The sequence below is a fragment of the Melospiza georgiana genome, chromosome 6 (assembly GCF_028018845.1).
Source record: "Melospiza georgiana isolate bMelGeo1 chromosome 6, bMelGeo1.pri, whole genome shotgun sequence".
NCBI classification, from domain to species: domain Eukaryota; kingdom Metazoa; phylum Chordata; class Aves; order Passeriformes; family Passerellidae; genus Melospiza; species Melospiza georgiana.
In genome coordinates this window covers 22,196,092-22,222,666 of record NC_080435.1, presented here as the reverse complement: position 1 = coordinate 22,222,666, position 26,575 = coordinate 22,196,092, and the positions used below count along the sequence as shown (strand labels likewise).

The window sequence follows — 26,575 nt, the reverse complement described above, 5'->3', positions numbered from 1 at the left end:
ATCTACCTCACTGCACAGGGCTCGTGCTGGGGATACCTGACAGGGAAAGGGCTGCACACAGGCTTTTTTCTTGGATTTCTACTGATTGGGAAGGGAGTGGGATGTAATTCAAGAGGTTTTCTCAGTCTTCTCCAGAAATGAGAGGGCTGAATACCAAAGGATGGTTTTTAGCACTGAGGGTCAGCGCTCAGCCTTGAAATGGTGTGGATGGTTTGATGGTCCTTCAAGAGGTTCTCCAGGCTTGCATGGAATCCAGGCAGGATTTCTCCTGATGCCATGGCTGGTGGTGGCAATGGGCAGTCTGGGGGTTAGCAGTGCCATCAAAGCCCTTTGGGACAGTGGCTGTGTGTGACAGAGGATGCAGGTGACTGGAGTGAGGAGCTGTATCCTTTCCTAGGAGCAGTGCCTCCTTTTTGGGACTGCTGCCAGAGCTGCCCATCTGTGATCTGATCTAGCATGTTCCTCTGCCTCGTGGTTTTGCTGCTGTTACTGGTCACTGTGTGCTTTGGGAGCAGCTGTGGAGCTCTGCTTGGCCCCTCCATGCTCCCTCCCCACCTGCCTTGCTCCAATTCCTCAGTTACTCCTCGTGTACGTTCGATTTTGTAACCCAAAAGTACAAAGCAAAGCGTTCTCCCCGGTCATTCTGAAATGCTGCCAGCCTTGCTCGTGATAGGAATCCCTCCTGGAGCTGGGAAGCCTGGAAGGGCTCCAGTTTTGTGTAGATCCTGTTTGCTCCTCAGCCTGCTGCTTGGAGTCTGTCTTTGTCCAGGGATGTGCCACCTGGGATACACCCATTCAGCACTCCAGCTTTTGAGAGAAATGGGAGGTGGTGAGGGGCATTAAACTTGAGTTAAGCTCAGTGGTTCCTCTTGTCTGGGTCTCTGCAGGGGATTGTGCTGTTGTTTAGATCCTAAGTGGTGCCTGCCATATCTGGGGGAGCAGGGAGTCCAGGGTTAAGGTGGGAGAGGCGCAGAGGGCAGGAGCCTGCTGCTGCTGTGCTGGTGCTCCAGAGCTTAGAGCCCAGCCCAGGAGCTGAAGTGGGAGGTGCAGCCTTGGAGGGGAGAGGGATATAGAAAGGAAAAGCTCTTGTGCTTAAGATAAGCAGTGACCTGGCAGGCTGCTGATTGTCATAATCTTGGTGCCTTGGTTCTTCACACTCTATCTGGAAACTCTGGCAAGGGAGGATCTTCCCTGCATAGCCCATTCTGGCATTGGCACCTGCTGTGCCCTGGCCTGTCTGATCACAGCCTGGCTGCTTCCCTGCCTGTCCATCCTCCTGTCAGGCTGCCTTGTGGCTTCCTGGAGAAATAGATGTTGTTCTTCCCACTTTGCCACTGCTGAAATTGCTGGGGATTCTCAGCACAAGGTCTCAGGCAGAATCCTGGGCTTGCCTGAGGTGCTCACTAGAGATCAGAACACCCATCAAGAGATTCAAATGTTGCAGATCTGGATTTATCTAGGCAAGAGCCACAGTTTGCTGTAAAAATATGTGAGAAGTTAAATTCCTTAACTGAGGAGAGTTGAGCTGGTTGATTTATTATCAATTTGGGGGCATTTCAGCAGAGTAAACCTGCAAAGGGATGGGGTAAGGAAGAAATGCACTGTTCTATGGATACACTGGGAGCCAGGGAGAAGTTAAAACCTGCAACAGGGGGATTTTGGGATTGGAAATGGAGGTGAAACTTTCCTGCATTCTTCATGTCAGAGGAGTAGAAGAGAGTTGTGGGAGACTTCACACAGGCAAGCTGCTCTGAAAAGACAACAAGCAGAGGGAGAGGAAAAGTGAGAGGGGTGCTCTGGTCTCCTGAGGGGGAAGGAGCTGTGGCATAGCAGGAAGAGGTTCCTGGTGACTGGGAGATGGAGCTGAGGGAGGGGATGGCAGCAGACAGGACAGGAAGTGACTAAAATACTGTGGTGTGTGTTGGTTGTTGGTTTCACTCTTTAAATACATGAGGCTCTTTCAGCGAAAGGACGGCTTGTTCTTTTCTTCAAATGTGACCTTGTACTCGTTCTCCCCTCAAAAAAACCTCACAGGAGAGGAGTTTTCTGGCTCTCTTCAGCTGACTGTCAGCTCCTTTGCTGTTAGAGGGAGCTGTGTTCCATGGAGGCAGCGCTTGCTGATGGAAAGAGGTTTCCAAGGAAGGATTTTGGAGAATGCCACTGTGGAGATTTCCCTGGAATCCCTGGGTGAAGGAGAATGGAGGTGAAAGAATCAGAATAGAAGGGATATCTGTCAGCAGGATTAATATTCATGCTTCCTATTTCCTCCATTAATTGAAAGGTACCCAGGAGGGTCAGAAAGAAATGGTGAAGGACAGCTATCTTAGGTGGGAATTGCTGGCTGGCTGGTCTTGGAGGATGAATAAAGTGCCTTTATCTTGACCCTGCCTGACACAGAGAGAAAAGGTTTGGACCACTTGACAGTTCTTCCTTAGTAAAACTCTCAGCAGGATGAAAAATGCCTGAATTCTAAGAGAAAGCTGGGAAAACAAAGTGATATTTAAATATTGCTGCTTAGTACTGAATTCTGAGGTTGTCCTACAGATAATGTGATGTGCCTGACTCTGTGCCCTTTCTTCTCTGGAGCTGAACTCCACCCAGAACGTTCTCACAGGTGGCAGTTTTGGGGACATCTGCTGATCTCATTTTGGGAAGCTGTGTCCCTGGCTGAACTGGTTGATGCTGGAAGGTCTCCCAATAGTGGAGTCACTCCCAGGAAAAAGCAGTTCTGGTCTAAGAGTCCAGGCCTGTGAGTTGCTGATGTTCTCTGGATGGGCTGTAGGAACGTGCTGGGAAGGGATACTCAGCCAAGCCCCATCCCTAGCACAGGCTGTGGGACAAGGGTGGCCCAGCTCTTCCTGGGAAGAAGTCACACTTGGTGCTGTCAGAAGGATTGGCACAGCTCTGTGTGTGCAGTAGTGGCAAGGTTAGGTTGGCATTAGCTTGTCATGGCTTCGCAGGTGTCACCTGTAGCCAGTTATTTATCCAGGCAGCAATTTCCTGTGTGGCTGCGTGGCACATCAGAAGCAAGGGGGTTTTGGAGCATCCACTGAGCACATCTGTCCTCATACAGAGACCCAGTTTGGGGACATGGGGTCTGTGGTTTGTGTCACTGTGCTGTGAGGAAGCTGCAGGCTCCAGGAGGGGAAGACTCCCGCAGCTGCTGCCTCTCCCATACCGCATGCCTGGAAGCACAGAAGCCTTTCCTTCCTCCTGCCTGCTCTGGGGCCCTGAAATATTGTTTTTCCCCACCCTCCCAAGACAACAATGACATGAAAGCAGTGTGGCCCCGGCTGGGTCCAATGGGATGGGAGCTGTTTGCATTGTGCTTTTGGGTCCTCAGCCACGCTGGGACCCTGCTCTCCTCATGCTGGGCCAATTAGGAGGCCAGACTCTGCCCTGCCCATGGGAACAGGGCAAAGCTGATCTGCCTGGGAGCTGGAGGGGGTTTGTGGCTGATGCTTTGCTGGTGACAGGAGCAATAGACTTTGGAATTTGCTCGGCTGGAGGACACAATCCTCTTCCTTCTGTGTTTTGCATCCTTGTTTCCTCATTGCAAAGGATTCAAGTTTAAGGTGTTCCTGCCTGTTTCCTGGTGTTTGCACTTCTGTGGTGTGGCTGCCTTATCGTGGAGTGGTTTGGGTTGAAGGTTCCAACCTGTTTGCTTTGGAGGCTGTGCTGTGAAGGAGATCTGGGAAAGAGTCTGAACAGGGCCCTGATCCCACAGTGCATCTCCAGCATCCACCCATGGCACCACAAGGATCCGAATCAGGCCCAGCCACGTGGTCACATTTCTGTTGAATGAGCTGCTCTACACAGTCCAGAGCTTGGCTTGGTGCCACTTCCAGAAGAACAGACAATGCCTGGTCATCGTGTCTGTGGCTGGAGCTGCATTCCAGCCTGGGTATCCCGAGGTTTGTCCTCCAATGGGGCTCACCTGAGTTCCAGCCCAGTGCAGTAACCCCTGCTCCTGGTTAGCCAGGGGAGTCAAGTATAATCTGTTAAGGGAGTGGTTTGGACATAGCCTCTTCTTGCCAGATTTTCCATGCCAAACCTTTTCCTCCCAAAAGGTGAGGTTTTGAATCCAGCAAAGACAAAGGAGCTGCTTTTCCCCCTAAAAGTGAGTGTCTGGAGTAAGGGAGAAGGTCCAAAAGCAGCCTGGTCCTGCTTGATCCCAAAGCAGGTGATACCATGGACTGCAGAATCCTCCTCCTCTTTGTGCACATCCTCTCTGACAGAGCTGCCTGCTGGGATCTGTAGTCCTAGACTTGCCTCGGATTGGGAAGAGTGAAACGTTGGTGATGCTGGAAGGTGATTCACATCCTTACCCGGCATAGGTGTGCCTTGAACTTCCCTGGTGTGCTTTAGTAAGGAATAGGATGAAGTGCGCCTTGCCCCAAAATTCTGGGTACTTCAGGAAAAGCTGCGTTTGAGGTTTGCTCATTGTCCCTAAATCCTGCACAGGCCAGAGGCCCTCTCTGCTCTGTGCCCTCCTTTTAAAGCTGAGTACTACACAGGCTTCATGGATTCCATGATTTTTAAGGATAAGTGCGTTATGAGGTGGGCTAATCATCCATTATAACACAGTCATAACACGTTTACATGTCTAACTTCAAGTTCTGATACATCCTCTTGGAAGGGCCAGCCTCAGTTTAAAGGCAGAGGAACATTTGGGAGTTGCAGTTTTTGGTGAGTGCAGCCCCAGCCTTAGCAGTGTGAAAATCCAAGTGTTCCCAAGGAATAGGTCACTTCTGCTGGTGCCACTCCCATATGTCTGTGCTTTTTAAATGCATTTTCCTGCCTTTATACAAGTATCTCTGTAAAAACCCACAAGTAAAGTGAGTTTTTGTGTTGTTAAAAACGGGGAGATCCCACTCATCTTTAGTGGATGGTTTAAGACAAAGGACAGCAGCCCTTTTCCAGACTGTTTAATCCTCGGGGCCATTGGACAGACGCTGGCTGCAGGATCCTGAAGACTCTGCCTGAAGTGCCCCATTCAGGAGCAGCCAATTGTTGGTGCCTGGCTGATGAGGTGTTTGTGTCCCAGTCACTCGGGGGTTTGGTAGGGAGGTTGGAAAGCTGAGCACCGTCAATGGGCTGTGAACAATGGCTGAGTGACTCTGTCTTGATGGCAGGGGAACTCCTTGTGCATCCATCAGCCTGCTTGAAACTGGGAGTTAAAATTAAATGTTGGAGGGGGTGGGGGAAAAGCCTTTTTTTTGTGTGTGTCCCTACGTGCTCCTGCACTGGTTCATCTAATTAATCTAAAAAAATTATTTAAAGCAGTGCTTCTGTACGAAGGAGCTCATTCCTCTTTCTCCAGTGAGGTTATGGCAGGCTGGTTCTGGTGGCGGTACTGGGGATGTGACACTGCCCCTCCCTGCTGCAGGCAGGTGCCAGCAGCTGTGTCACCTCCTGCCCCATCCCGTCCCTGGCTGTCTGCTGGCCCTGCAGTTGGTGTGCACGCTTGATAATGGGAACATCCCTAATTAGGGGAAGGCAGCTTGGCTAATGCAGAGCAGGTTTGCCTTTTATCTGAGGGGATTTAGGGAGCATTCCCACGCAGGGCTCTGCTCTCTGGCCAGGTGGCCAGCAGCTGGGGACAGTAATTTCTTCCAGATCCAGCAATGTCAGAAGAGGATGTCTGTCAGGAATCCTTGTACAGATGTGCTTACAAGACCCTCTAAGAAAATTGTTCCTTCCACTCTGCTATTCTTCTCCACACAAACAAGAGAATAAATCAGCTTTCTGTGTACAGGCACAGCCAAAGATGAAAACTTGCGAGTCTTTTTTTAAATCATTGTTGTTCTGGCAGAGGTTTAAACTCACAAGTGCCTTTACCTCTAGTGCAGCAAAATACTGATGCACCTGTAAAAGTGGGGAACTGATTCTTTGTTCTTTGCCTCTGTTACACTAAACTCTCTCCCCTCCTCCCTTATTTCCGTGTGAGAGTTCATTAGGAGTGATTATCTGTCTCATAAAGCCCAATTAACACAAATCTGGATGGAGGAGGGGCCAAGCTGATGTTTCCGTGCTATGTTTTGGGTTCAGGACAGACCTGAGCTCCCCTAGAGGCCGTTGCTGAGCTGTGTTAGGCTGGGATGAGGCTCTGATTGTTCCTCCTGCTCCATAGCTTCCCTTCCTGGTCCATAACTTCTCCCTTCCCGGTGTTCTCCCCTCAGCGTGGCACGATGCGGCGGCGTTACGAGGACGACGGCATCTCCGATGATGAGATTGAAGGGAAGAGAACGTTTGACCTCGAGGAAAAGCTGTCCACCAACAAGTTCAACTCCACTTTCGTGGTCTTCATGGAAGGCAAAGGTTTGTCTTGGGGCTGCTGGTCCCAGGGAGTGTGTGTGGGGAATGGCATGGAAACTGCTCGCTCTGGAGAGCATGGAGCTGGTCTGCAGCTTGCTGGGACACGTGGCAGCCAGGAATGGGAGGGTTTGCCTGGGTCAGCACCTGTAATTGCAGCCACGTGTCTACCAGATCCTTAGTTCAAGGACTGTGTGGGATGTCTCCCCTTCCTTTCAGCACGCACACGGCTTCGTGGGATGGCTTTTCATCACACAGCCCCTCATGAGGATTTACTGGGAGGGAGGAGCGCCTCTGCAAGGCATCTCTAGCTTGGCTCTAAGCTTTCTAGGGAAGTGAGCACCAAAATCCAGGCTGTTCACCTGTCAGGAGCAGCCTGTTGGAGCAAACCCTCCTTAGGGGCACTGTCTGAGGCTTGTCAGCAGCACACACCCTGCTGCCTCTGAGAACTGCTGCAAAGGAGTTCCAGGATTTCTGAAGGAGTGTAGAAAAGTGAGGAGCAGGGTTGGTCTAGGGATCTCCACAGAACCTTTTCAACCTGAGCATGTCTAGAACACTCTGAAGGAGTTTCTCCTAAACTTTCCCTCTTCTTATCTGCCCACACCAGACTTCACAGTAGAGTACATCCAGCGGGGTGGCCTGAGGGACCCACTCATCTTCAGGAGCTCCGACGGCCTGGGGATAAAGTAAGTGCTGGGAGCATGGAGTGGTGGGTGACTCTGGCCAATTCCTTCATCTCTCCACACTCTGTGGGATCTGCTCCTGGCTCTGCTAGGCTGGTTTGACTCTCATCTCCACGCTTTTCTTTATGTGCAGTGGACAGAGAGAAATATATTCCAGCTCAGTTATCCCCTTCTTCCTAGTCTGTCTGGACTGAAAATGAGAGGACTGAATTGGCTGTAGGTGATCAGAATTCCACCAAATGTCTGGAAAGTCCCACTGCTGCTCTGATGCAACATCTGGCTGGGTTTCTTTCCTAGTAACATAGGCATCTATTGCCAGAGAATCAAACAATTTGTAGTATTTCTGGCATTTTCCAGAATTCCAACCTGATTTTCCGAACTTCTAAGCTTCTGTCTGCCTCTCTTGCTGCAGTACATCCATTGAGGTTTGCAGCTCTAAGTGTAAACTGGGTCAGTGTTTTTGGGGTTGATTAGAGGAAATAAATGACCCCTCACAAACTTTCAGAGCTAGTACCAACAGCACTGCTCTGAAACCATGAGGTTCCATAGCTGTGAACTGATGGATGACATCTCATCCAGTGCAGGATGTTCTTTGCTGGGGTGAATTGGGTAGGAAGTCATGCCAGGCTCAGCCTAACTGCTGGGTGACTTGGGAGGGTGGAGATTTAATACTGGGTATTACAGTGTGGCTGAAACTGGATTTCTCCTGAGCTTTTGGATATTTCTCTGGGTCAAGAGCTGCTCAAATGGCTGCCAGCCTGCTCTGCCTGTGACAGCAGTGTTTGTACAGAGGAGGGTGCCAGTACAAACATTGGAGTGGTTCTGCTGTGTCAGTGGAATATACTGCGTGTCCTGCTCTGGCCGTGCCTTTGGACTGGGATAACTCACACAAGCAGCCTTTAAAATGAGAGATGGGATTGCTTAGTTCAAGGCCTCCTGGCTCCTTTGCTAGAAGTCACTGTACAGCAGCTCTGGGAATGGTACATCCTATTCCCAAGCCTGCTTCCCAAGCCAGAAGTTTGTCCTAGTGTTCACCCCAATCCTGTGCCCCTAGAGATCCTCTTCCATGGCCTTCTCCAGCACCAGATCAGCACAGATGTACCTTCAGGGTGCCAATTCCTGGGTCACAGAGTGCAGCCAGAAGCACTTGATGGTCTTTTTAGCCAGATATTTGTCCCACAGGATGCCGGATCCGGACTTCAGTGTGAACGATGTGCGGCTGTGTGTGGGTAAGTGTCCAGAGCCACCCTGCACTCCCTTGTGTGGCTGGGGTCTTTAAGGATCCCGCCCCCTGGAGCCCGTGAGGCACAGGGACAGCTCAGTGACGTGTCTGTCACTGTGGCAGGGAGCAGACGGATAGTGGATGTGATGGACGTGAACACGCAGCGGGACATCGAGATGTCCATGGCGCAGTGGGCGCGCTACTACGAAACGCCAGAGGAGGAACGGGAGAAACTCTACAACGTCATCAGCCTGGAGTTCAGCCACACCAAGCTGGAGAACCTGGTGCAGAGACCTGCTACGGTGAGTGGGGCTCTTCCTCCCCAGGGATCTGCTTTCCCTGGAAGTCTGGAGGCGAGGTGCAGCCTGGCATTGGGATGTGGTAGAAGAGCTACTCAGAACACACATGGGCCCAGCAGGGATGTCAGTCTGGAAGCTGCTGGAGCTGATCTCCTAGTCAGGCTGTGGTGACCATGGCCAAGTCCCTGGCATGTCACTCTGTGGAGAGATAGCCTGTTTGTTGGCTGTCAGCAGTTAGAAATATGGAAGTCTGAGTTCTGCACAGTGTGGTAGGGAGGGTTCCTGATGCAAAATGCTGAAATCTCTGAGGGGAGAGGAGGCCAGCACTGGAGGTGTGTTGGAAGAGGGGCAGGAAGCTATTTTGTGCTGGGAAGATGAGTTGTGGGAGGTGGGATGGGTGGGATGAACATCTTGAACTACCTCTGCAGTCAGCAGAGTGGAAGTGGCAGCTGTGTGGGGCCAGTTACTTCTCTCTGTTAACTGCAGAGGGAACCTTGACATCTCTGACTCTCCTGAAGTTTAGGGAGTTGAATCTCACCCCTAGGAGACACTGTGTGGCATATTTTTTATGGAAGTCCAGAGCTGGCATCTGAACACCTGATCCTGAGTGCTTTATGTGTAGGACTGTCCCAGAAGCACACTGTCCCAGGACCAAAAAGGGATTTGCCAGCATGGTGTAGCAAAAGGTTTTGCTGTGCCCCTTCTCTCTGCTCATGTCTCCTCCCTCTCTGCTGTAGGTGGATTTGATTGACTGGGTTGACAACATGTGGCCCAGGCACCTGAAGGAAAGTCAGACAGAGTCTACCAATGCCATCCTGGAGATGCAGTATCCAAAGGTGCAGAAGTAAGTGACTTCCTGAGCTGTGGCAGGCAGCAAACAATCTCTTGCAGGAAAACTGCCCAAGGGAGCAGCAGTGTGTACCAAGGGGAAGGAGGAGGATCAGTCTCCCAGCTTATTTTTGTGGGTGACACTTGTAAGGCTGCTGCAGTCACTTCTTGAATCCCCTTTAGCTGTGTGGAAAAGGGGCTGAGTGGTTTGTTACACTGCTCTGAACCATTGGCCTGGGTTTGGGGGACCCTTGGAATGTCATATCTGCTCCAAAGTGTGGATCACCATTCATTTTCACCTTCTCATCTTGTTTTCCACCAGATACTGTTTGATGAGTGTCAAGGGCTGCTACACAGATTTCCACGTGGACTTTGGTGGCACTTCTGTGTGGTACCACATCCACCGAGGGGGAAAGGTAGGACAGTGCCTATTGGGACAGCTATAGGTGCTTTAGGAAAGTGGCTGTTGGTCTGTTTTTGTGTAAATCCTTGAGGATGCAGGTCCCAGACAGCAAATTGAAATCTTTTCCACCCTAAATTTATCTATATTGCATGTAGCCAGACAGGTGCCAATCCCTAGTTCAGGTGTAGCTCTAACATGTAAATCAAAGTCAGTAAATCTCCTTGTCACTCTGGTGGCTTTCCTGGGCTCTGTATCTCTTGACACTGATGTAAATCATAGCTTAAAAAGCTTCCCAAGCTCAGGCTACCTGTAACACTCTGTGTCAGGCTGGAAAAGGCCTTGCTCACCCTCTCGAGGGGGGCAGCTGTTGCAGTCATTTTGCTGGGAAGTTCTTAGGGAGAGGGATGAGGAAGAGATTCAGATGTTGGGCAGAAGCCATAGCTGTTCATTTTTTGATGACTTAGATGAGTGTGTTGTCTTTATTTGCAGATCTTCTGGCTGATCCCTCCCACACCCCAGAACCTGGAGCTCTATGAAAACTGGCTTCTCTCAGGGAAGCAGGGAGACATTTTCCTTGGGGACAGAGTGTCAGAGTGCCAGCGCATCGAGCTCAAGCAGGGCTACACATTTGTCATCCCCTCAGGTACCCTCAGGGTGGGCAGGGACATCCTGGTCTTGGCCAGGGTTGTGGCAGCACTGAAAATCCTGGGACACTGGCAGGATTTAGCTCCCTCATGAGTCAGTGGGGGAGGGAGATGTGATGTGGCTCTGTCCTCTTGCTTGCCACCTCCCAAAACACGCCTGTGATGGCATTGTGGATCCAGCCCAAGTGTTAGGAAAGCTGTGGCTGGCTCATATCACATTTGATTAATTATTAAAGGAGGCTTTCCCAGATCCTGTCATGTTGACACATGGAACAGTGTAGGTTCAGGACAGGCTGGCTCAAGGCAGCTCCTCAGCTTCCTGGGTGTCTTGTGACAGAGCTGTGGCATACAGCAGGACCAGGAACAGAAAACACCAGGGGTTGCACAACTCACTCATTTGAGTCCTGTTATCACAACTGACACTTTCCTGAACTGAGTGGCTTTGCCTTAAGGAAACCCACTCTGGAATTCCCCAGATGTTGGACTTGGCTGGATTGCTTAGCCTTGGAGATAAAGAGTGGAACTTGAGTTATTTTGAAGGTGTTTAGAGTGTTGGAACAGACTTCAGAAGGCTGTTCCCCTTGGTGCTAGGCCTAATGTGATTAGGAAACAATCTAGGATGACACCAGAGTGACAAAAAGCTATGCATGATGGATCAGAAGGATTCTTCCAACTCTTTCTCCCCAAGGTTGGATCCATGCTGTGTACACTCCCATGGACACGCTGGTTTTTGGTGGCAACTTCTTACACAGCTTCAACATCCCTATGCAGCTCCGGATCTACAGCATCGAGGACCGCACACGGGTAAGGACCTGTGGGAGACCCGTGCTGGACACTGGGCCACTCCTGGTGTGCCATCTGTCATCTGAGAGCAGCAGTGGGAAGGAGGCCTGACAGATGCTCTTGCCTGTTTTGCAGGTCCCAAATAAATTTCGTTATCCCTTCTATTACGAGATGTGTTGGTACGTGCTGGAGCGCTACGTGTACTGCATCACCAGCCGCTCCCACCTGACCAAGGACTTCCAGAAGGAATCCCTCAGCATGGGTAAGTCCAGCCCTTATGCCTTCCTTACCCCTATCCAACTGGCTTCTTGCACCCTCCTCCTGGGGCACTGGCTCAGCAGTGTGCCAGGCAGGGGAGGGCTGGGTGGGGATTTTTTTGGGCATGAAGTCACAACCAGCCAGATTTCTGCTTCCTCCTCTGGCCCTGCAGCAGCCCAGGTTCCTCACAGCTGTGAAACCAGCACACTACCAGTTCAGAGCCTTATACAGAAGAGGTGGGGGGAAGTTGCTGTGGCCACCACGGTGCTGTGGGCAGGAATTCTCTCTGGCTGGCCAGGGCCTTCTGCACACAGGGTTTGAGGGGCTGACACTGTTACTTGGAGGTCTCAGCGACCTCACGGTCATGAGTGAGTCCACATCCTCTTTATCGCATCTTGAAAGCAGCATCAAGATCCTGAGCCCTCAGCTGGGGATCCCAAGCCCTCCAAAGCAAAATGAGGTTGAATAGGGCTTTAAGCAATATGATGAAGTGAAAGATGTCCAGGCCCATGGCACGTCCAGGCCCATGGCACTGGGGTTGGGCTAGATGACAGTCCAGGTCCCTTCCAACCCAATTCCATGAAATTAAGTCTACGACATGAAATTCAGTCCAGAGCATTTGCTATTTCTTCCTCTGGGACCTTTCTCCATATCTGGTGCCCTGCATTCCCACAGACAAGCCAGGAATGGGAAGGGTGTTTAGCTGTTTTCAGCTTTTTCAGCTTCTCTGTTCCTTTCACCTCCTACAAATCTGTTGCTCCAGCATCCCTCATGACTGGGGGAGATCCCACTAAACACAGAACACTTCCTGTGATTGCTCTCCTGTTTCTCCATCATGGCAGATATGGAGCTGAGCTCCTCGGACTCGGTGAACATGGAAGAGGAGGAGGAGGAGGATGATGATGAGGATGCAGCAGGGAAGGAGTCCCGGCGCCCTGCGACCAGAAGGTCCATTCTCACCAGCCCCATCGCCAACGGTGCCAGCGTGGACTACGACGAACTGGGCAAGAGCTGCCGGAGCAGCCTGCCGGCTCTCAAGAAGACCCCATCCATGGACTCCTCTGACTCCAGCCGCGGCTCCCAGAATGGCCAGGCCTGGGAGCCCAGCGGGGGCAGCCCCCGCAAGAGCAGGAGGGTGCACCTGACCCAGTTTGAGCTGGAGGGGCTGCGCTGCCTCGTGGACAAGCTGGAGTCGCTCCCTCTGCACAAGAAGTGCGTTCCCACCGGCATCGAGGACGAGGACGCCCTCATCGCTGATGTCAAGGTAGGGATGAGAGACTGCAAAGCACTTCCCACAGGGAAGCTGGGCTTCACCTCACCCTGCCCTTGTCCTGGGGCGGGATTGGTGTCCACCTGTTCCTCTGTGTGAGGCTGATGTTACCCCTGAGAGACAGCGCTGGGATATGGGGTTGGGAAAGCAGGAGGGTGGCTGTGCCCTGGCTGTGTGCCTTATGGCTGTCAGTGCAGGAGTGCTTGTGGATGATGCAGTTCACTTCCAGTTTTGGCTGTGGACTCTGTGACAGTTGGAACCTTTTCCTTGCCCCAGTGAATTTGGCTTTGTTCCTTTGAGTTGTTTGCCCAGGGTGTGACCTGGAGTTGAGAGTCAGTTATTTTGGGCTGGTGAGGATTGTTTGGATTTTATTTGCCTTCATCTGTTGAGCTGACCCAATGAGCCTTGGTGTTTTAGCTGTTTCAGCACTGAATGGGAATGTCAGCTTCACTCTATCCCCAGAAATCCATTCTAGTCCTTAAAAAGTTACCTTCTGCTCCACTCCATGATGTTGGTGATATGTACAGCTGTTTGCCTGTACCAAAGCTGACGTCTAGATAGGGTCATGCATGTGTCCTTTTCTTTGCCATTGTTTGTATTTTCAAGTGCTGTCTCCTGGTGTTTTTTTGTGAAATGTTCAGGTAAATCCAGAGCTCTGCTGTGTTGGAGCAGAGGGTGTGGCTCTGGGTTCTTGGCTGAAAGAGTCTAGGTGCTGTTAGGGGCTGATTTTCTGGTTTTTGTGGCTTTTCAAGCATCCTGTGTGTGCTGTGATCTTTGAGAATGTGATGTGTGTGTTTCTGAGCCCTGTATGGTGCTCTGGAGGAACCTGAGCTTGGAGCTCTGTGTTTCACCCTTGGGCTGATGAAAGGAGCCTGGTGTTGGGCATTTTAAAGGCAGAGCCTTAAAGGTTATTGGTGTTCAGTTGGAGTTTGAGACCTGATCAAAGAATCGGTTCGTATTTTGGAGGTAGTAAAGGTGTGCCTGTGGCTTTGGTGTGACCAGGCTGCTGTGTCCAATTGTACCTCGCAGATGAGCTGTGAGTGACAGCCTTTGTGATCCTAGACAACTTCCCTGAGGATTTCTTCCTTAGAGCTGGCTGTCCTTGGAGGTTTGGAAGTATCCCGAGCTGCAGGACTCTGTCCCTCAAGACTGACATCCTCAAGGCATCAAGATCCTTAGTCACAGCCTCCAGTGGCTGGGGAAAGTGGGACAAGTTTGTCCAACCACAGCAAAGCTCTACTTTGAAAACCCATTTTCTATAGAGGTGATGGAAGTGGCCAGTAGAAGTTGGCTTGTAAAGCCTGGGAAGGGCTTAAGACATTTCTAGCTAAAACTTCTAGCTGGGGCCACCAATCTGCAGCAGGTACTTTTGCCCTTGTGTCACCAGGTAAGGTCATTGATGGAGCTGGGATCTGGCCAAGATGGGGAAGCTGCACTTTGGTCTGTGCTCCCCACGGTCAGAACATGGTGTTTTCTCATCCAGACTTGCAGGCGTGCCACCCTCTGCTATCCAGTGTACCCAGGCACTCCAGGAGCAGAAAAATGCTGCCTTTTCCCACAGCCTTTTGTATGGTGATCAGGATTTCAGGGTGTCTGTGTTTTGGGTCACGTGGAGAAATATGTGTCCTGTCACGAGTTCAGCCTGGAGCGTCACTTGGTGGGATGTGACACTTTGGATTTGACAATGTTGTGCTTTCAGCTCTGTGGCAGGAATTGTCTGAAAATTCTCAGTGTGATGGAGGTCATTGGAAGGATCATTGACTAAGAGGGAATTTCTGAGAGGTCCTGTTGTATTTTGACTGCTTCCATCCATGATTTCTGACCTCTCTGTGGTGATTTCCATGACTGGTTTTGACAGGAGGATGGTCATGAGGCAGCTGACTGCAGGTCTAAAGCCAGGTGCCTGTGTCCTGGCATAAACAGGTTATATCTGTGCTGTGCATGGCGCTGTTGGAGCACCAAGGATTGTAGAAACAAGATAAGCCTCTCCCTGAAGTGCTGGTCCTGTCTCCAGGACCTCGCCTCAAAACCTCTGGTGTGGCATTGGTCACTGTCTGACTAGGCAGTGGGCAGAGAGAGAATTTGGTGAGGAATGGGGATGGAATCCTCAGGGATGGGTGAGGAAGTTCAGGATGGCCTATGAGCTGTGCCAGGCAGGTCTCCCATGGTGGGATGGCAGCACTGGTCACACTCCTTCCTGCGGGTCGGAGAGAGCCCATGCCGGGGACCCGAGAGTGTCACTGGTTGCACAGTTGGTGACAGTCCCGGGCCAGGTCAGCATGTGACTGGCTTCCTGGGAACACAAAGCTGGAGTTGCCTGCGGATGCTTTGGATGCATCAGAAGTGGGAGCAGCCGCTGCTCCCCTGTGCTGTTTGGTTTTATTTCTGGAGTTTCCTCCATTTTAATTGCGATGTATATCTGGGGGGCGTCTCCGGGGGCTGGGATTGCTTGGGGACACCTTGATCGCCCGGAATGGATCTGTCCCCCTCTAGCGGTTTGGTCCCCGGTGCCTTTGGGAATGTGGCTGCTCCCAAACTTGGCTGGCGGGATGTTTGTCCCTCCAGGTCGGGAGTGTGGGGGCGCAGACCCTGGGGGGAGCGGCAAGGGGATTGACCCTTGCCTGCATTCCAAAGCCCCGTTCTCTCCAGCGGGGTCTCCCAGATCCCGAACCCGCCTCGGAACAGACAAAACAAAGGCGCCGGGGAGGCTGGGCCCGAGCGGGACGGGGTAAGGGCTCTCCGCCACGCTCTGCCCGGCCCCGAGGAGCCCGGCGCCGGCCTCTCGGATTGCGGCGGCGGAGGGAGGGAGGGATCCCGGGGAGGCCGGTGGGCAGCGCCGCCCGGACCCTGCGCCAATCCCCGCCGTCCCGGCCCCTCCCGGCGCTGCAGCAGCGCGGCTCTGCCCTCCGCTTCCTCGCTCCCTTTTTCTCTTCTGCCATCTTCCCGTTGCAAAGCATTGCTGGGAACCGCATGTGGGTGACGCAGCAGCATTGTCTCCGGCTCAGGAAGCTGCCGCCGCCGCTGCCCAAGGGCTCGGCAGGAGCACGCGGCCGCCAGTGCGGCTGCTGGGGGCGGGGAGGAGCCGGGGGCGCTCGGGGCGGGGGGCGCAGCTGCTCCCCAGCCATGTCCCCGCACACCGGGGGTCCGGCCGGGGTCTGAGCCAGCCCCCGGAGCTGTCCGGGGAGAAGGGAGGGGGCCCCAGCCCTCGCAGTGCGGGCACCGAAACAAAGAGGGCTCGGCAAACTTCACCCCAGAGTCTCGGCAGCTCCAGCGGCGCAAGGTCAGGCAGCTGGCAACGCTCGTGGCGCGGGGAGGGGACGCGGGGACGCTCCTGTCCCGGACAGGGTGGGAGGGGACCGCGGGGGGACCCTTGCTTTTCCGGAGGGGTCCCTGGCCGGTGCTTGGGCTCACCTCTCCCGTTCCCGGGGCGCTCTCGCCGGCGCCGCTGCCGAGGCGCTCCGGCCGTGTGAGCGCAGGGTCCCCTCTGCCGCGTCCCGCCGGCCACAGCGCCTCGGGGCACAGGGGACCAGCGGCCTGTCGCCCACCCCGGCTCCGAGCCAGATGCAGCCGCAGGACCCGGGAGCCCCCGCGGTCCCTCGGCTCCGTGGCGGGGAGCGTGACTGAGCCGCCCCCACTCCCGCCCCGTCCCCGGTGCCACGGGCAGGCGGACGCTGCGGTCCCACGATGTCCGTGTGGGAGCTCCGAGCCCTGACCTTTCCCTCGGCGTCTGCTCGCGGGGAGGCGGAAGGTCTGAAGGCGGCACGCTGCGCTGCCGGGGAGCCCAGGGGAGACTGCGGCTTCCTGCCTCCCAGACACACGGAAAACCGGGCGGGGGGCACGCCGGGCACCCCCTGCCCTGGCCCTGCCTGGCAGCGGGAAGCACCGCCCGCCCGCCGGGATGCCGGCAGGAGCCTCCTGCCTGCGTAACCATGGCAACGTCAAGTAAATAAAGCACCTTTGCAACCAGCAAATTCGGTGGGGAGTGGATGTGGGGAGGGGGCCGTGCTGGAGGGTGCTGAAAGGACCGGGGTGAGCGCGGGAGCCCCATGTACCGGGAGCGGGGGGCTGTCGTGCCTGAGGGCAGCGTGCCAGTCCGGTCGGTGCCGAGGGATCTTTCCCTCCAAGTCAAAGCCAAATCCCGAGGCAGTGCGGGGGAGCAGCTCTCAGCTACCGGCAGTTTGTGCCAGGCCACGGAGGGGATGCTGGGGTATCACATCCTGCTGCTGCTGCTGCTGCACCCTCCAGGCTGCCCCGTGCCTGGGGAGCAGCTGGGGGTGATGATGCTGATGAATCCTTCCCCCCAGAATCCCCCCAGTTTGCCGAATCTTGGCGCTCTCTACTTCCACCGCCGCCCAGCGCGGGGCCTCGGGGCTGAAATGCAGTTGATGAAAGCGCTGGTGCAGATCGACTCGACAGAGCTTGTCTGTCTCATGTGGGGAGGAGGGATGGTTGCTGGCGGGCGTGGGGAGAGGAGGGCTCCTTCCCAGCCGCCTTTGAAACATGCTGGCCTTGGCATCTGGTCAGAGCCTGCCTCGCTGGCGGGAGCTGTGTTTCCCTCTACTCACACCTGTGCTTTTTGTCTCTCTGCTGTGTTCCTCCCCACTTGTCTCTCCATTAGCTGCTGTTGGAAGAATACGCAAACAGCGACCCCAAACTGGCACTTACAGGCGTCCCCATCGTCCAGTGGCCCAAGAGAGATAAGGTAGGAGGGGACCCAGATGGGTGTCACGTGTTGAGTCATTTGCCAGGCCTGGGGTGTGGTGGCACCGCTTCCATACCCACCTTGGGAGCAGTGCCAAAGTGGGATGTTGGGTGCAGCCACCTCCATGGCACTGTGGGCAAAGCCAGAGATCTCCCACTGTGCTGGTTATCCCAGCTCAGCTGATGGGTGGTAACCAGATCAGCCTTGGCTGCTCCATGTTCTCCAGCCCTTTGGTTGTGCTTGGTGAGCCTTGTTGTGGGAGGAGGGGGCGATCCTGCTCTCCTAGGAACTCTCTGAATTGATAGGGAGAACCCTGGATGGCTTGAGGAATGTTATGTGTCAGGGAAGGCCTCACTGTGGTAGGGTGGGTGAGGTGTGGCATTGATGGTCAAGAGCAGTCCAGCCCCTCACTCTAAGGTGAACATGTCCCTTGTGTCCCTGTCCCTGTTCTAGGATTGGGTCTTACAACCCCAAGCAAGGCAGCACTCTCCCAGGAGTCTCTCCCTGGGGATAGCAGTTAGCTCTTCAGCAATGGGACCTTTCCATGCATCCCTGCCTTTCCCTGTCCAGCTGTGCTCATAGCCCAGGGCCCACAGCTGAGCTGCAGCCCAGGCTGAGCTCGCTGGGCAGATGGAGGCACGGAGCAGCCGGACTTCCCCTCTGCAGGCTGCCTTCCTGTGGCCTGCCAGGATGGCTCCCAGAGGTCACTTCTTCCTTCCTGCCAGGAGATGGGCTCACAGGCAGGCTATGGGAAAAGCAGGACCCCCTCACCCTGGGAAGGATGGATAACACCCCGTTAGGGAGTCTGGAGACAAATGAGCCTCTTGGATTGCCCTTTGGAGGTGCCTGCCCTGCCCAGGGGACACAGAGTGATCCTTGTGCAACACAAGCATCTTGGGCAGCTTTTGTGGGAGAAGTGACCTGGAGATGTGTGCACGCTTTGGGTGCAGCACTGAGAGGCCTGGCTCCATCCCTGGGAGCCTGCCCTTCCCCAAGCCCACCAGCTGTGGTGCACAGCCCAGCACGGCCAATCCCAGAAGGATGCTGCAGCCAGCAGATTTCCTGTCAGGGCTGATGGGATGCAGGGTGACAGCTGGAGAGCTGTGCTGTCCTACCTGCACTGTAAACAAGGAGGGTGTGGGTGTTCCCAGTGTGCCTTGAGCTCGGGAAACAGTGACCAGAGCTGTCCCCTTGTGCAGTTGGCAGAGTGATACAGAGAGGGCAGCCTGGGTGGACCTTGTCATTCCTTGCTTTGGTAGAAAAGCATGGATGGTGTGGGATGCTTTTGGGACTCAGCAGCCCTTTCCAGACCCATTTGAGCCCTAGCAGGGGGTGAGATGAAGGGGAGCTCTGGCTGTGGGGTGGTGTGATGGGTTAGGGAGTGTGCTCCAGGAGAAGTGGCAGGTCAGCACTGATCGAGGCCCCTTTGGCTGTGGAGCGCTGAGGGAGCAGAGCTGCTCTCTGGCACAGAATCTGCAGTGGCAGTGCAGGATCCAGGGATCAGAGCCTTCCAGATCCCAGCAGAACACAGCACTCCCCTCTCCTCACCCAGTTCCCTCTCTCCCTGTCACCAGCTGAAGCTCCAGGCCCGGCTGCGGGTGCGCCTGCCCACCATCCCCATCACCAAGCCGCACACCATGAAGCCAGCACCGCGCCCCACTCCCGTCAGGTCCACGGTGTCCCCCATCGTGTCAGGCGCCCGGCGGAGGCGGGTGCGGTGCCGGAAATGCAAGGCCTGCATGCAGGGCGAGTGTGGCATGTGCCACTACTGCAGGGACATGAAGAAGTTCGGCGGGCCCGGCCGCATGAAGCAGTCCTGTGTCCTCCGGCAGTGCTTGGCGGTGAGTCCCAGTTGGATTCCTGGGGGATAGCTGGTTGCTTCTCCGTGGTTCAGGTAGTAGGAGAGGAAAGAAGGAAGGCTGTCCCACTATGCCCTGGTGTCAGCCCTGCTTTCCTTTGTAGCCCAGGTTGCCTCACTCGGTCACGTGTGCACTTTGTGGGGAGGTGGATCAGAACGAGGACTCGCAGGACTTTGAGAAGAAGCTCATGGAGTGCTGTGTCTGCAACGAGATTGTTCACCCTGGCTGTCTGCAGGTGAGCAGGGCATGTGCTGGACAAAGGGGGACTCTGCTGTGGGGCTGGGCTGCTGCTGACCCCCTCCTCTCATTGCAGATGGATGGGGAAGGACTTCTCAATGATGAGCTCCCCAACTGCTGGGAGTGCCCCAAGTGCTACCAGGGTGACGACGCAGAGAAGGGCCAGGTAAGGAGCAGGGCAAGGATCTGTGTCCTCCATCCCTCCCGCTGCATCCTGCCAGGGATGTGTTCAACCAGCATGGGCTGGGGGAGGTGCAGTGATAAGTGAGAATGAGAATCATGGGGGTGCAGCACTTGAGGGCCTGAGCTATTCCACTGTGGGAGACACTGGACTGTTATGCACAGAGTGGAAGCCACCCCCAGCCTCAAAGGACACCCCTTTTGAGAAGGGGTTAGGATAATGCTTGTTGCTGGTGTGGGTGGACTCTGGTCCTCGTGGTACTTAGATGAGCTGTGGGAAAGAAATTACTTACTCTGAGGGTGGTGAAACCCTGGCAGAGATTAAGCAAAGAAGTTGTGGATTCCCCATCCCTGGAAGTGTTCAAGGCCAGGTTGGATTTGGCTTGGAGCAACCTGATCTAGTGGAGGGTGTCCCTACCTAACCCAAACCATTCTGTGATTTCACTGGGCACTGCTGGTGCAGATTCTGCCTGCACTGTGGTGTTTTCCTGGGGAAGAAGAGAAGGAAAAGCCTTCCCCAGGCCTCATTCCCGCTAACCAGCCGCCCCCGTTCCCCGCAGAAGCGGAAGGTGGAGGAGAGCGATGACGACACGGCGCAAGCCAAGGTGCTGCGGCCCCTGCGGAGCTGCGAGGAGCCCCTGACCCCCCCGCCCAACTCGCCCACCCCGATGCTGCAGCTGATCCACGACCCCGCGTCCCCCCGCGGCGTGGTGACACGCTCATCCCCGGGCGCCGGGCCCAGCGAGCACCACAGCGCCAGCCGGGACGAGCGCTTCAAGCGCCGGCAGCTGCTGCGGCTCCAGGCCACGGAGAGAACCATGGTGCGGGAGAAGGAGAACAACCCCAGCGGCAAGAAGGAGCTGTCAGAGGTGGAGAAGGCCAAGCTGCACGGCTCCTACCTCACCGTGACGCTCCAGCGCCCCACCAAAGATGTCCACGGCACTTCGATTGTCCCCAAGCTCCAAGCCATCACGGCCTCCTCGGCCAACCTGCAGCACTCTCCGCGCGTGGTGGTGCGCCACGCGCCCGCCAGGATGCCCCTGCGGAGCGGGGGCGATGACGAGGCGGCCGCCGAGGAAGAGGAGGAGGAAGAGGAGGAGGAGGATGAGAACGCGGAGGAGGGGGGGGCGGCGCGGCTGAACGGGCGCGGGGGCCGGGCGCAGGAGGGCGAGGAGAGCTGCGTGCAGCGCGAGGTCTGGATGTCCGTGTTCCGCTACCTCACCCGCAGGGAGCTCTGCGAGTGCATGCGGGTGTGCAAGACCTGGTACAAGTGGTGAGTGTGGGGACACGTCCTGGGGCTGGGAGTACATCTGTGGCGGACACCCAGAGGGAGCAGGGTGAGAGCTGTCACCTCAGTGCCCTCCTGTCGCTCCCAGAGCCAGGCAGTGCCATTGTAGCCAGCCCTGCTGCCTCTGCCATGTGTGTACCCATCTCTGTTGTTCTCTTCTGTCTTCCTCCTGTCCCCTCAGCTGTCCCCTGCCGTGTCCTTGTGGGATGCCAGTGCCCTTCCCTCGCCCATCATGCTGATGGTGCTTGCCCTTCCTGGCCTCCCTTGCTGCCTCTCCTCCCAGCAGGCAGGGAAGGCAGGCTGAGGCGGGATGGCTTTGCTGGCTGGAAACGCCTCGGGGGACAGCAGGCCCAAAGAAGACAATGCTGGCACCAGGACAGCTGTGCATGGAGGGCTTGGGAACAGACAGCAATGGAAACTGGGAGGTTTCTAACAGCTGAGCAGCAGGGATCGCCTGCTTTGATCAGCAGCTGGTGGCAGTGGTGTGGTGGAGGAGTGTCCCCTCGCCTGCACCTTCAGGGACTCAGCTAAGCTGCCATCAGGTCCCGGCTCTCCACAAATTCCAATGGGAGAGGAAGAGTTTGCTCCTGGCAAAGGAGTGAGCTCCGCTGGGGCTGTGGGGTGGGACACAGTGTTTTGCCCACCGGGAGTAAGGATCCTTAAGATCAGGAGGAACACCCAGATGGGGACAAGCAAGCCTGCAGCTGCAACTTGGAGTTTTATTTTGGGGCAGTAAAACCCTGCTGGGGCTGTGCTGGGTGGCCCAACACCTTCAGCAGCCTCCCATGTTTGAGGAAACCCATGGGAACCAGGAGGGACAACCTTGTTCTGTGGCTGGGCCACACCAGGGCTGGGCTCCTGGAAGCTAGGCAACCTGCTCGTTGTCTGTTATCCCATGGGACTCTTGGGACTCAACTTTCAGCTTTGTCCTTGTCCCCAGGTGCTGTGACAAGAGATTGTGGACAAAGATAGACTTGAGCAGGTGCAAGTCCATCACCCCGCAGGCACTGAGCGGCATCATCAAAAGGCAGCCAGTCAGCCTTGACCTCAGCTGGACCAACATCTCAAAAAAACAGCTTACATGGCTCGTCAACAGGCTGCCAGGTGAGTGTGGGCTGGGGAGGGGTCCCTTCCTCTGCCACCAGCCTTCTCCAAGGCTTCTTGAGGGCTGGGTCATGGGGAGAGATGCCCCACAAGCCTGGGAGCTCCTAGGTCCCATCACCCAGCAAGTGTCCCACCCCAGGCAGGGAGGGGACCTGCATCCTCATGTGCCTGGAAAAAGATGGGTGAGATCTGGGATGCCTGGGAGCCTACCAAACCTGTCTAACTTGTTACCTGCCTCCCTTGTGCCAGGCCTGAAAGACCTCATCCTAGCGGGCTGTTCCTGGTCTGCAGTCTGTGCCCTCAGTACCTCCAGCTGCCCCCTTCTCAGGACCCTCGATCTTCGGTGGGCAGTAGGAATCAAGGACCCTCAGATCCGGGACTTACTCACGCCTCCAACAGACAAACCCAGTAAGCTGCAGCTGCTCCCCTGGGGCTGCCTGGGCTCAACAAGGCGAGGTCACCAGGGCAGCCTGTCCACTCCGGTTCTCCCTGTGCCCTTGCAGGTCAGGACAATCGCAGCAAACTCCGCAACATGATCGACTTCCGGCTCGCCGGGCTGGACATCACGGACGCCACGCTGCGCCTGATCATCCGCCATATGCCCCTGCTCTCCCGCCTCGACCTCAGCCACTGCAACCACCTCACGGACCAGTCGGCCAACCTCCTCACCGCCGTGGGCTCCTCCACACGCAACTCCCTCACCGAGCTCAACATGGCAGGTGCGTGCCCTGCTCCAGGTGCCCCCTGGGTTTCCCATTCCTCCTCCCGGTGCTGGCTGCTGGAGGCATCCCCCTCACGCTCCCTGTGCTCTCTGCCCACAGGCTGCAATAAGCTGACGGACCAGGCCTTGCTGTACCTGCGCCGCATCTCCAACGTCACCCTCATCGACCTGCGGGGTTGCAAACAGATCACCCGCAAAGCCTGTGAGCACTTCATCTCGGACCTGTCCATCAACAGCCTCTACTGCCTGTCCGATGAGAAGCTGATCCAAAAAATCAGCTAGAGACCCTCCCCGGGGCAGACTGAGGAGAAGGAAAAGAGCCCATCCCACCCCTCTCGGAGAGCCCCTCCTCCAGCTCCCCCCCTTGCCCTGCGTGTCCTGCCGCTGCCTCCCACCTGACTCGGCAGGCAGGGCCGGCGCTGGCCTCGCTCCGCTGTCCTTCCTCCTCCTCCTTCCCCGGGACTTCTGCCGAGGAAGATGTCCCGCCAGGCTGGCCAGTACCAGAGGAGGAACGGGCACATGGCAGGGAGCCTCGCCCCGGAGGCTTGCCGCTCCCGAGGCGGGGCTGTGACAGAGGCCTCTGTGCAGAGAAATGGGGCACCCTCTCCCCCCAGCTTTTCCCCTCGTCCCCGTCGTCTCCTTGCCTTGAAACACTTGTCACTTCCCCGGCAGCACAAAGCTTGAGGGTCGAGGTCTCTCCGAGGAAGCAGGAGCAGAGCCAGAACACCCCGTCCCCCTGTGTGCCGCCACCAGCCCGGTGCTTCCCTGCGCTCTTCCCCCCCTTTTCCCTTTCCCTTCGCCTTCCCCTCGACTGGCTGCAGGGACTGCTATCCATGCCCCTCCTCCTCCCACACATCCGGGCGGTTCTCTGAGCACCCAGGGCAGGAGCCCCGTGGCCGGGGGTGTCCCGGGAGCAGGGGCTGGGGGATAACTCGTCTGTCCGAGGGGATGGAGCAGGGGAGAACCCACAGGTACACCAGAGCTCAGGGAGGACTCGGGAAGCATCAGCCAGGGGTGAGTGAGCGCGGGGCGGGGACAGGAGCTGCCTCCTCTTCCTGCCCAGCTGCCGGCACCACGAAGCACTCTGGGGCCGGAGGGGCGAGGGCTGCTCCGCGGCCTGGGACCGAACTGGCATCGTCCTCTCCTTCCCCCCACCCCCTTTTTGCTGCCGATTTTCCTTTGCAATGAATGGTTGGTCCAAAGAACCTCTCTCTAGGGCAGCAGAGAGCTTTTTGCACTTTAAAAAAAAACAACAAAAAAAAGACAAAAAAACAAAACAACAAAAAAAAAAAAAGACAAGAAAAAAAAAAAAAAGAAAGGAAAAAAGGTTGGAATCTTCTTTTTCTGGGTCACTATTTTATTTCCCTCCCTGTCCTGCCTGGGCCTGGACGCTCCCCCTCTCTGTCCCCCCGGTGTCAGCACCCTGCTCTCTCCCTGGCAGCGTACCGATAGCACAATCCGGGGTGTCCCCTCCGTGCCACCACCGGTCCCCAGCCCCGCAGGGCTCCCCGGGGGGGCAGCCCGCACCCCCCCCTGCTGCTTCAGAAGCAATAAAGGAGGAGAGGCGGCCCGCGGGCTCTGTCCCCGCAGGGGGACACTGGGGACAATCTCGCAGTGCCTGTGACGCGGGGCAGTGCGGCCGAAGCGGAGCCGGAGCGCTCGGAGCAGGAAACCCCCCCAGGCGAGAGGAGGAGCCTTCGGCCTCGGCCGCTCTCGGCGGCGGCTCCCGGGAAAAGACATCGGAAGAATTTAAGCTTTTCTTTTTCCTTTGGATTCCTTTTGAGTTTTGCAACGCGAAAGAAAAATGTCCAGAGCTGGGGTTGAGAGGGGCGAGGTGCTCCCTGCTCCGCGGGGACAGCACCCTCTGCCCGCCGTGTCCCCGCCCTCCGGCCGCAGAGACTCCGGCGTGCCACCCTCCTCACCACCCCGGCGTGGTGCAAATCCACGGGGAAGAAAAAAAGAGAATTATATATAATAAAAATCACTTAGTGATTTAAAACCAACCCAGCCTGCTCCCTAAAGACAACTCCTGCAAGCAAAGTCACTTGTTTAAGGGTTTGGTTGTGGTTTTGTTTTGTTTCGATCTCCCCTTCCCTCCCTTCCTCCTTCCCTCCCTTCCCCGGAGAAATATTGTAAATATCTATTTTTTTGTTGGCGATTTAGAGTCCATCTCTGATGTTTGTGCTTTAAAATTAAATGTAAGCATTAAGGGTAAAAGCAAACCAAGTCTTGCACTCTCTCAGCTGGCGTTGGGGGTTCTTGGCTGGGGTAGAGGGAGGGCACCTACTGGGCAAGTGGGTTTGGTTTTCTTTATTTTTCCTTTTTTTTATTTTTAATTTTTTTGTATTTTGGGGGGGGGTTTGCTTCCTGAGCCTTCTCCAGTGCTGGATTTTTAGATAGGCTCTTTGTTCATGCCATATTAGCACCAGGCTGGGCAAGCTGTTGTGTGGGGAGGGAAAACCCCAACCTCCCACGGGAAATATTTTGTTTCTTGGAGGTGGATTTTTGGAATTAAAAAAAAACCTGAAAGAAAAACCAAGACCAACTAAAATCCCTGAGTGTGAGCTCTGCCCAGTTGTCTGTGAGGAAGTGGAGGGGACAGGCCAGGGCTGGGACCTCCTGTGTCCCCCCTGTCCCCAACACTGTGGCTTTCTCAGCTGCTCGAGAAGAAACTGGAGCACCATCAGTGGTGGCAGCTGTCCCGGTGTCCCCACTGTGTCCTGGCGGGTGGTGGCAGCTGTCCAGCTGTCCCGGTGTCCCATCACCCCCTGCTAGGGCCACAGGTCCTCAGAGGCCTGTGGGGCTCTTGCCCTCCACATCCCTTGGGAAACCTGTCCTCTCCCAGGAGCTTCCTGGACCACAGGGTGACATTTAGTGTCCCCACCCTGTGGGGATGTCACGGCCCAGGTCCCCGCGGCAGCTGGGCTGTGACATTTGCATGGCAAGGCACACGGCAGGTGACGCCATCCTCCACAGGTGGCTAAGGCCACTGTCACCCACCCTGTGCCCTGGTCCCCAAGTGCCACCACGTGCCTCCCCCGATGATACACCAGATTGAAGCAAATCTCAGCGCCCCGACCCCCTGCCTGTCACCTCCAGATGTCCCCTCATGGCCCTGGGGACAGGGACCCTGCATGTGGTGTCACACCTGCTGCCACACGTGGCACATGTGGTCACACACACATGCAGTGTGGAATGACACACATGATGTCACGCACACACAGAGCCACTGTCACACACCCATGCTGTCTCTCACAGTGTCACACACAAAATGGCACACACAGAGACACCGTCACACCCGTTGCACCCCAGGCTGCCACACACGTGGTGGCACACAGGCATCCAGTGCCATGGATCCTGTGTCACACCCAGTGTCACACACCCAGTGTCACACACACACACACATCCAGTGTCACATACACATCCAGTGTCACACACACATCCAGTGTCACAAACCCCGTGTCACACACATATACCCAGTGTCACACACACACACACTCAGTGTCACACATACATCCAGTGTCACACACCCAGTGCCAGACACATACACCCAGTGTCACACACACACACCCAGTGTCACACACATACATCGTGTCACATACACCCAGCGTCACACACACACTCAGTGTCACACATACATCCAGTGTCACACACCCAGTGTCACACACACACCCAGTGTCACACACATACATCCAGTGTCACACACCCAGTGTCACACACACATACACCCAGTGTCACACACACACAGTGTCACACACCCAGTGTCACACACACATACA

General features: G+C 55.6%; 1 protein-coding gene across 1 annotated transcript in view; it reads left to right on the top strand.

Moving 5' to 3' along the window:
* KDM2A (lysine demethylase 2A) overlaps nucleotides 1-25,018 on the top strand; it is a 33,549-nt gene extending 8,531 nt beyond the window's left edge. The window contains exons 4-22 of the mRNA XM_058026395.1: nucleotides 6,183-6,321; nucleotides 6,923-7,001; nucleotides 8,181-8,227; nucleotides 8,344-8,522; nucleotides 9,257-9,363; nucleotides 9,670-9,763; nucleotides 10,240-10,393; nucleotides 11,083-11,198; nucleotides 11,313-11,439; nucleotides 12,278-12,699; nucleotides 17,324-17,407; nucleotides 18,982-19,248; nucleotides 19,370-19,501; nucleotides 19,580-19,669; nucleotides 20,244-20,956; nucleotides 21,912-22,075; nucleotides 22,325-22,483; nucleotides 22,579-22,794; nucleotides 22,897-25,018. Coding sequence (XP_057882378.1) covers nucleotides 6,183-6,321; nucleotides 6,923-7,001; nucleotides 8,181-8,227; nucleotides 8,344-8,522; nucleotides 9,257-9,363; nucleotides 9,670-9,763; nucleotides 10,240-10,393; nucleotides 11,083-11,198; nucleotides 11,313-11,439; nucleotides 12,278-12,699; nucleotides 17,324-17,407; nucleotides 18,982-19,248; nucleotides 19,370-19,501; nucleotides 19,580-19,669; nucleotides 20,244-20,956; nucleotides 21,912-22,075; nucleotides 22,325-22,483; nucleotides 22,579-22,794; nucleotides 22,897-23,078 — 3,471 coding nt within the window. The 3' untranslated portion in view covers nucleotides 23,079-25,018. The remainder of the gene's footprint in view (nucleotides 1-6,182; nucleotides 6,322-6,922; nucleotides 7,002-8,180; nucleotides 8,228-8,343; nucleotides 8,523-9,256; nucleotides 9,364-9,669; nucleotides 9,764-10,239; nucleotides 10,394-11,082; nucleotides 11,199-11,312; nucleotides 11,440-12,277; nucleotides 12,700-17,323; nucleotides 17,408-18,981; nucleotides 19,249-19,369; nucleotides 19,502-19,579; nucleotides 19,670-20,243; nucleotides 20,957-21,911; nucleotides 22,076-22,324; nucleotides 22,484-22,578; nucleotides 22,795-22,896) is intronic.
* Nucleotides 25,019-26,575: the final 1,557 nt, after the last annotated feature.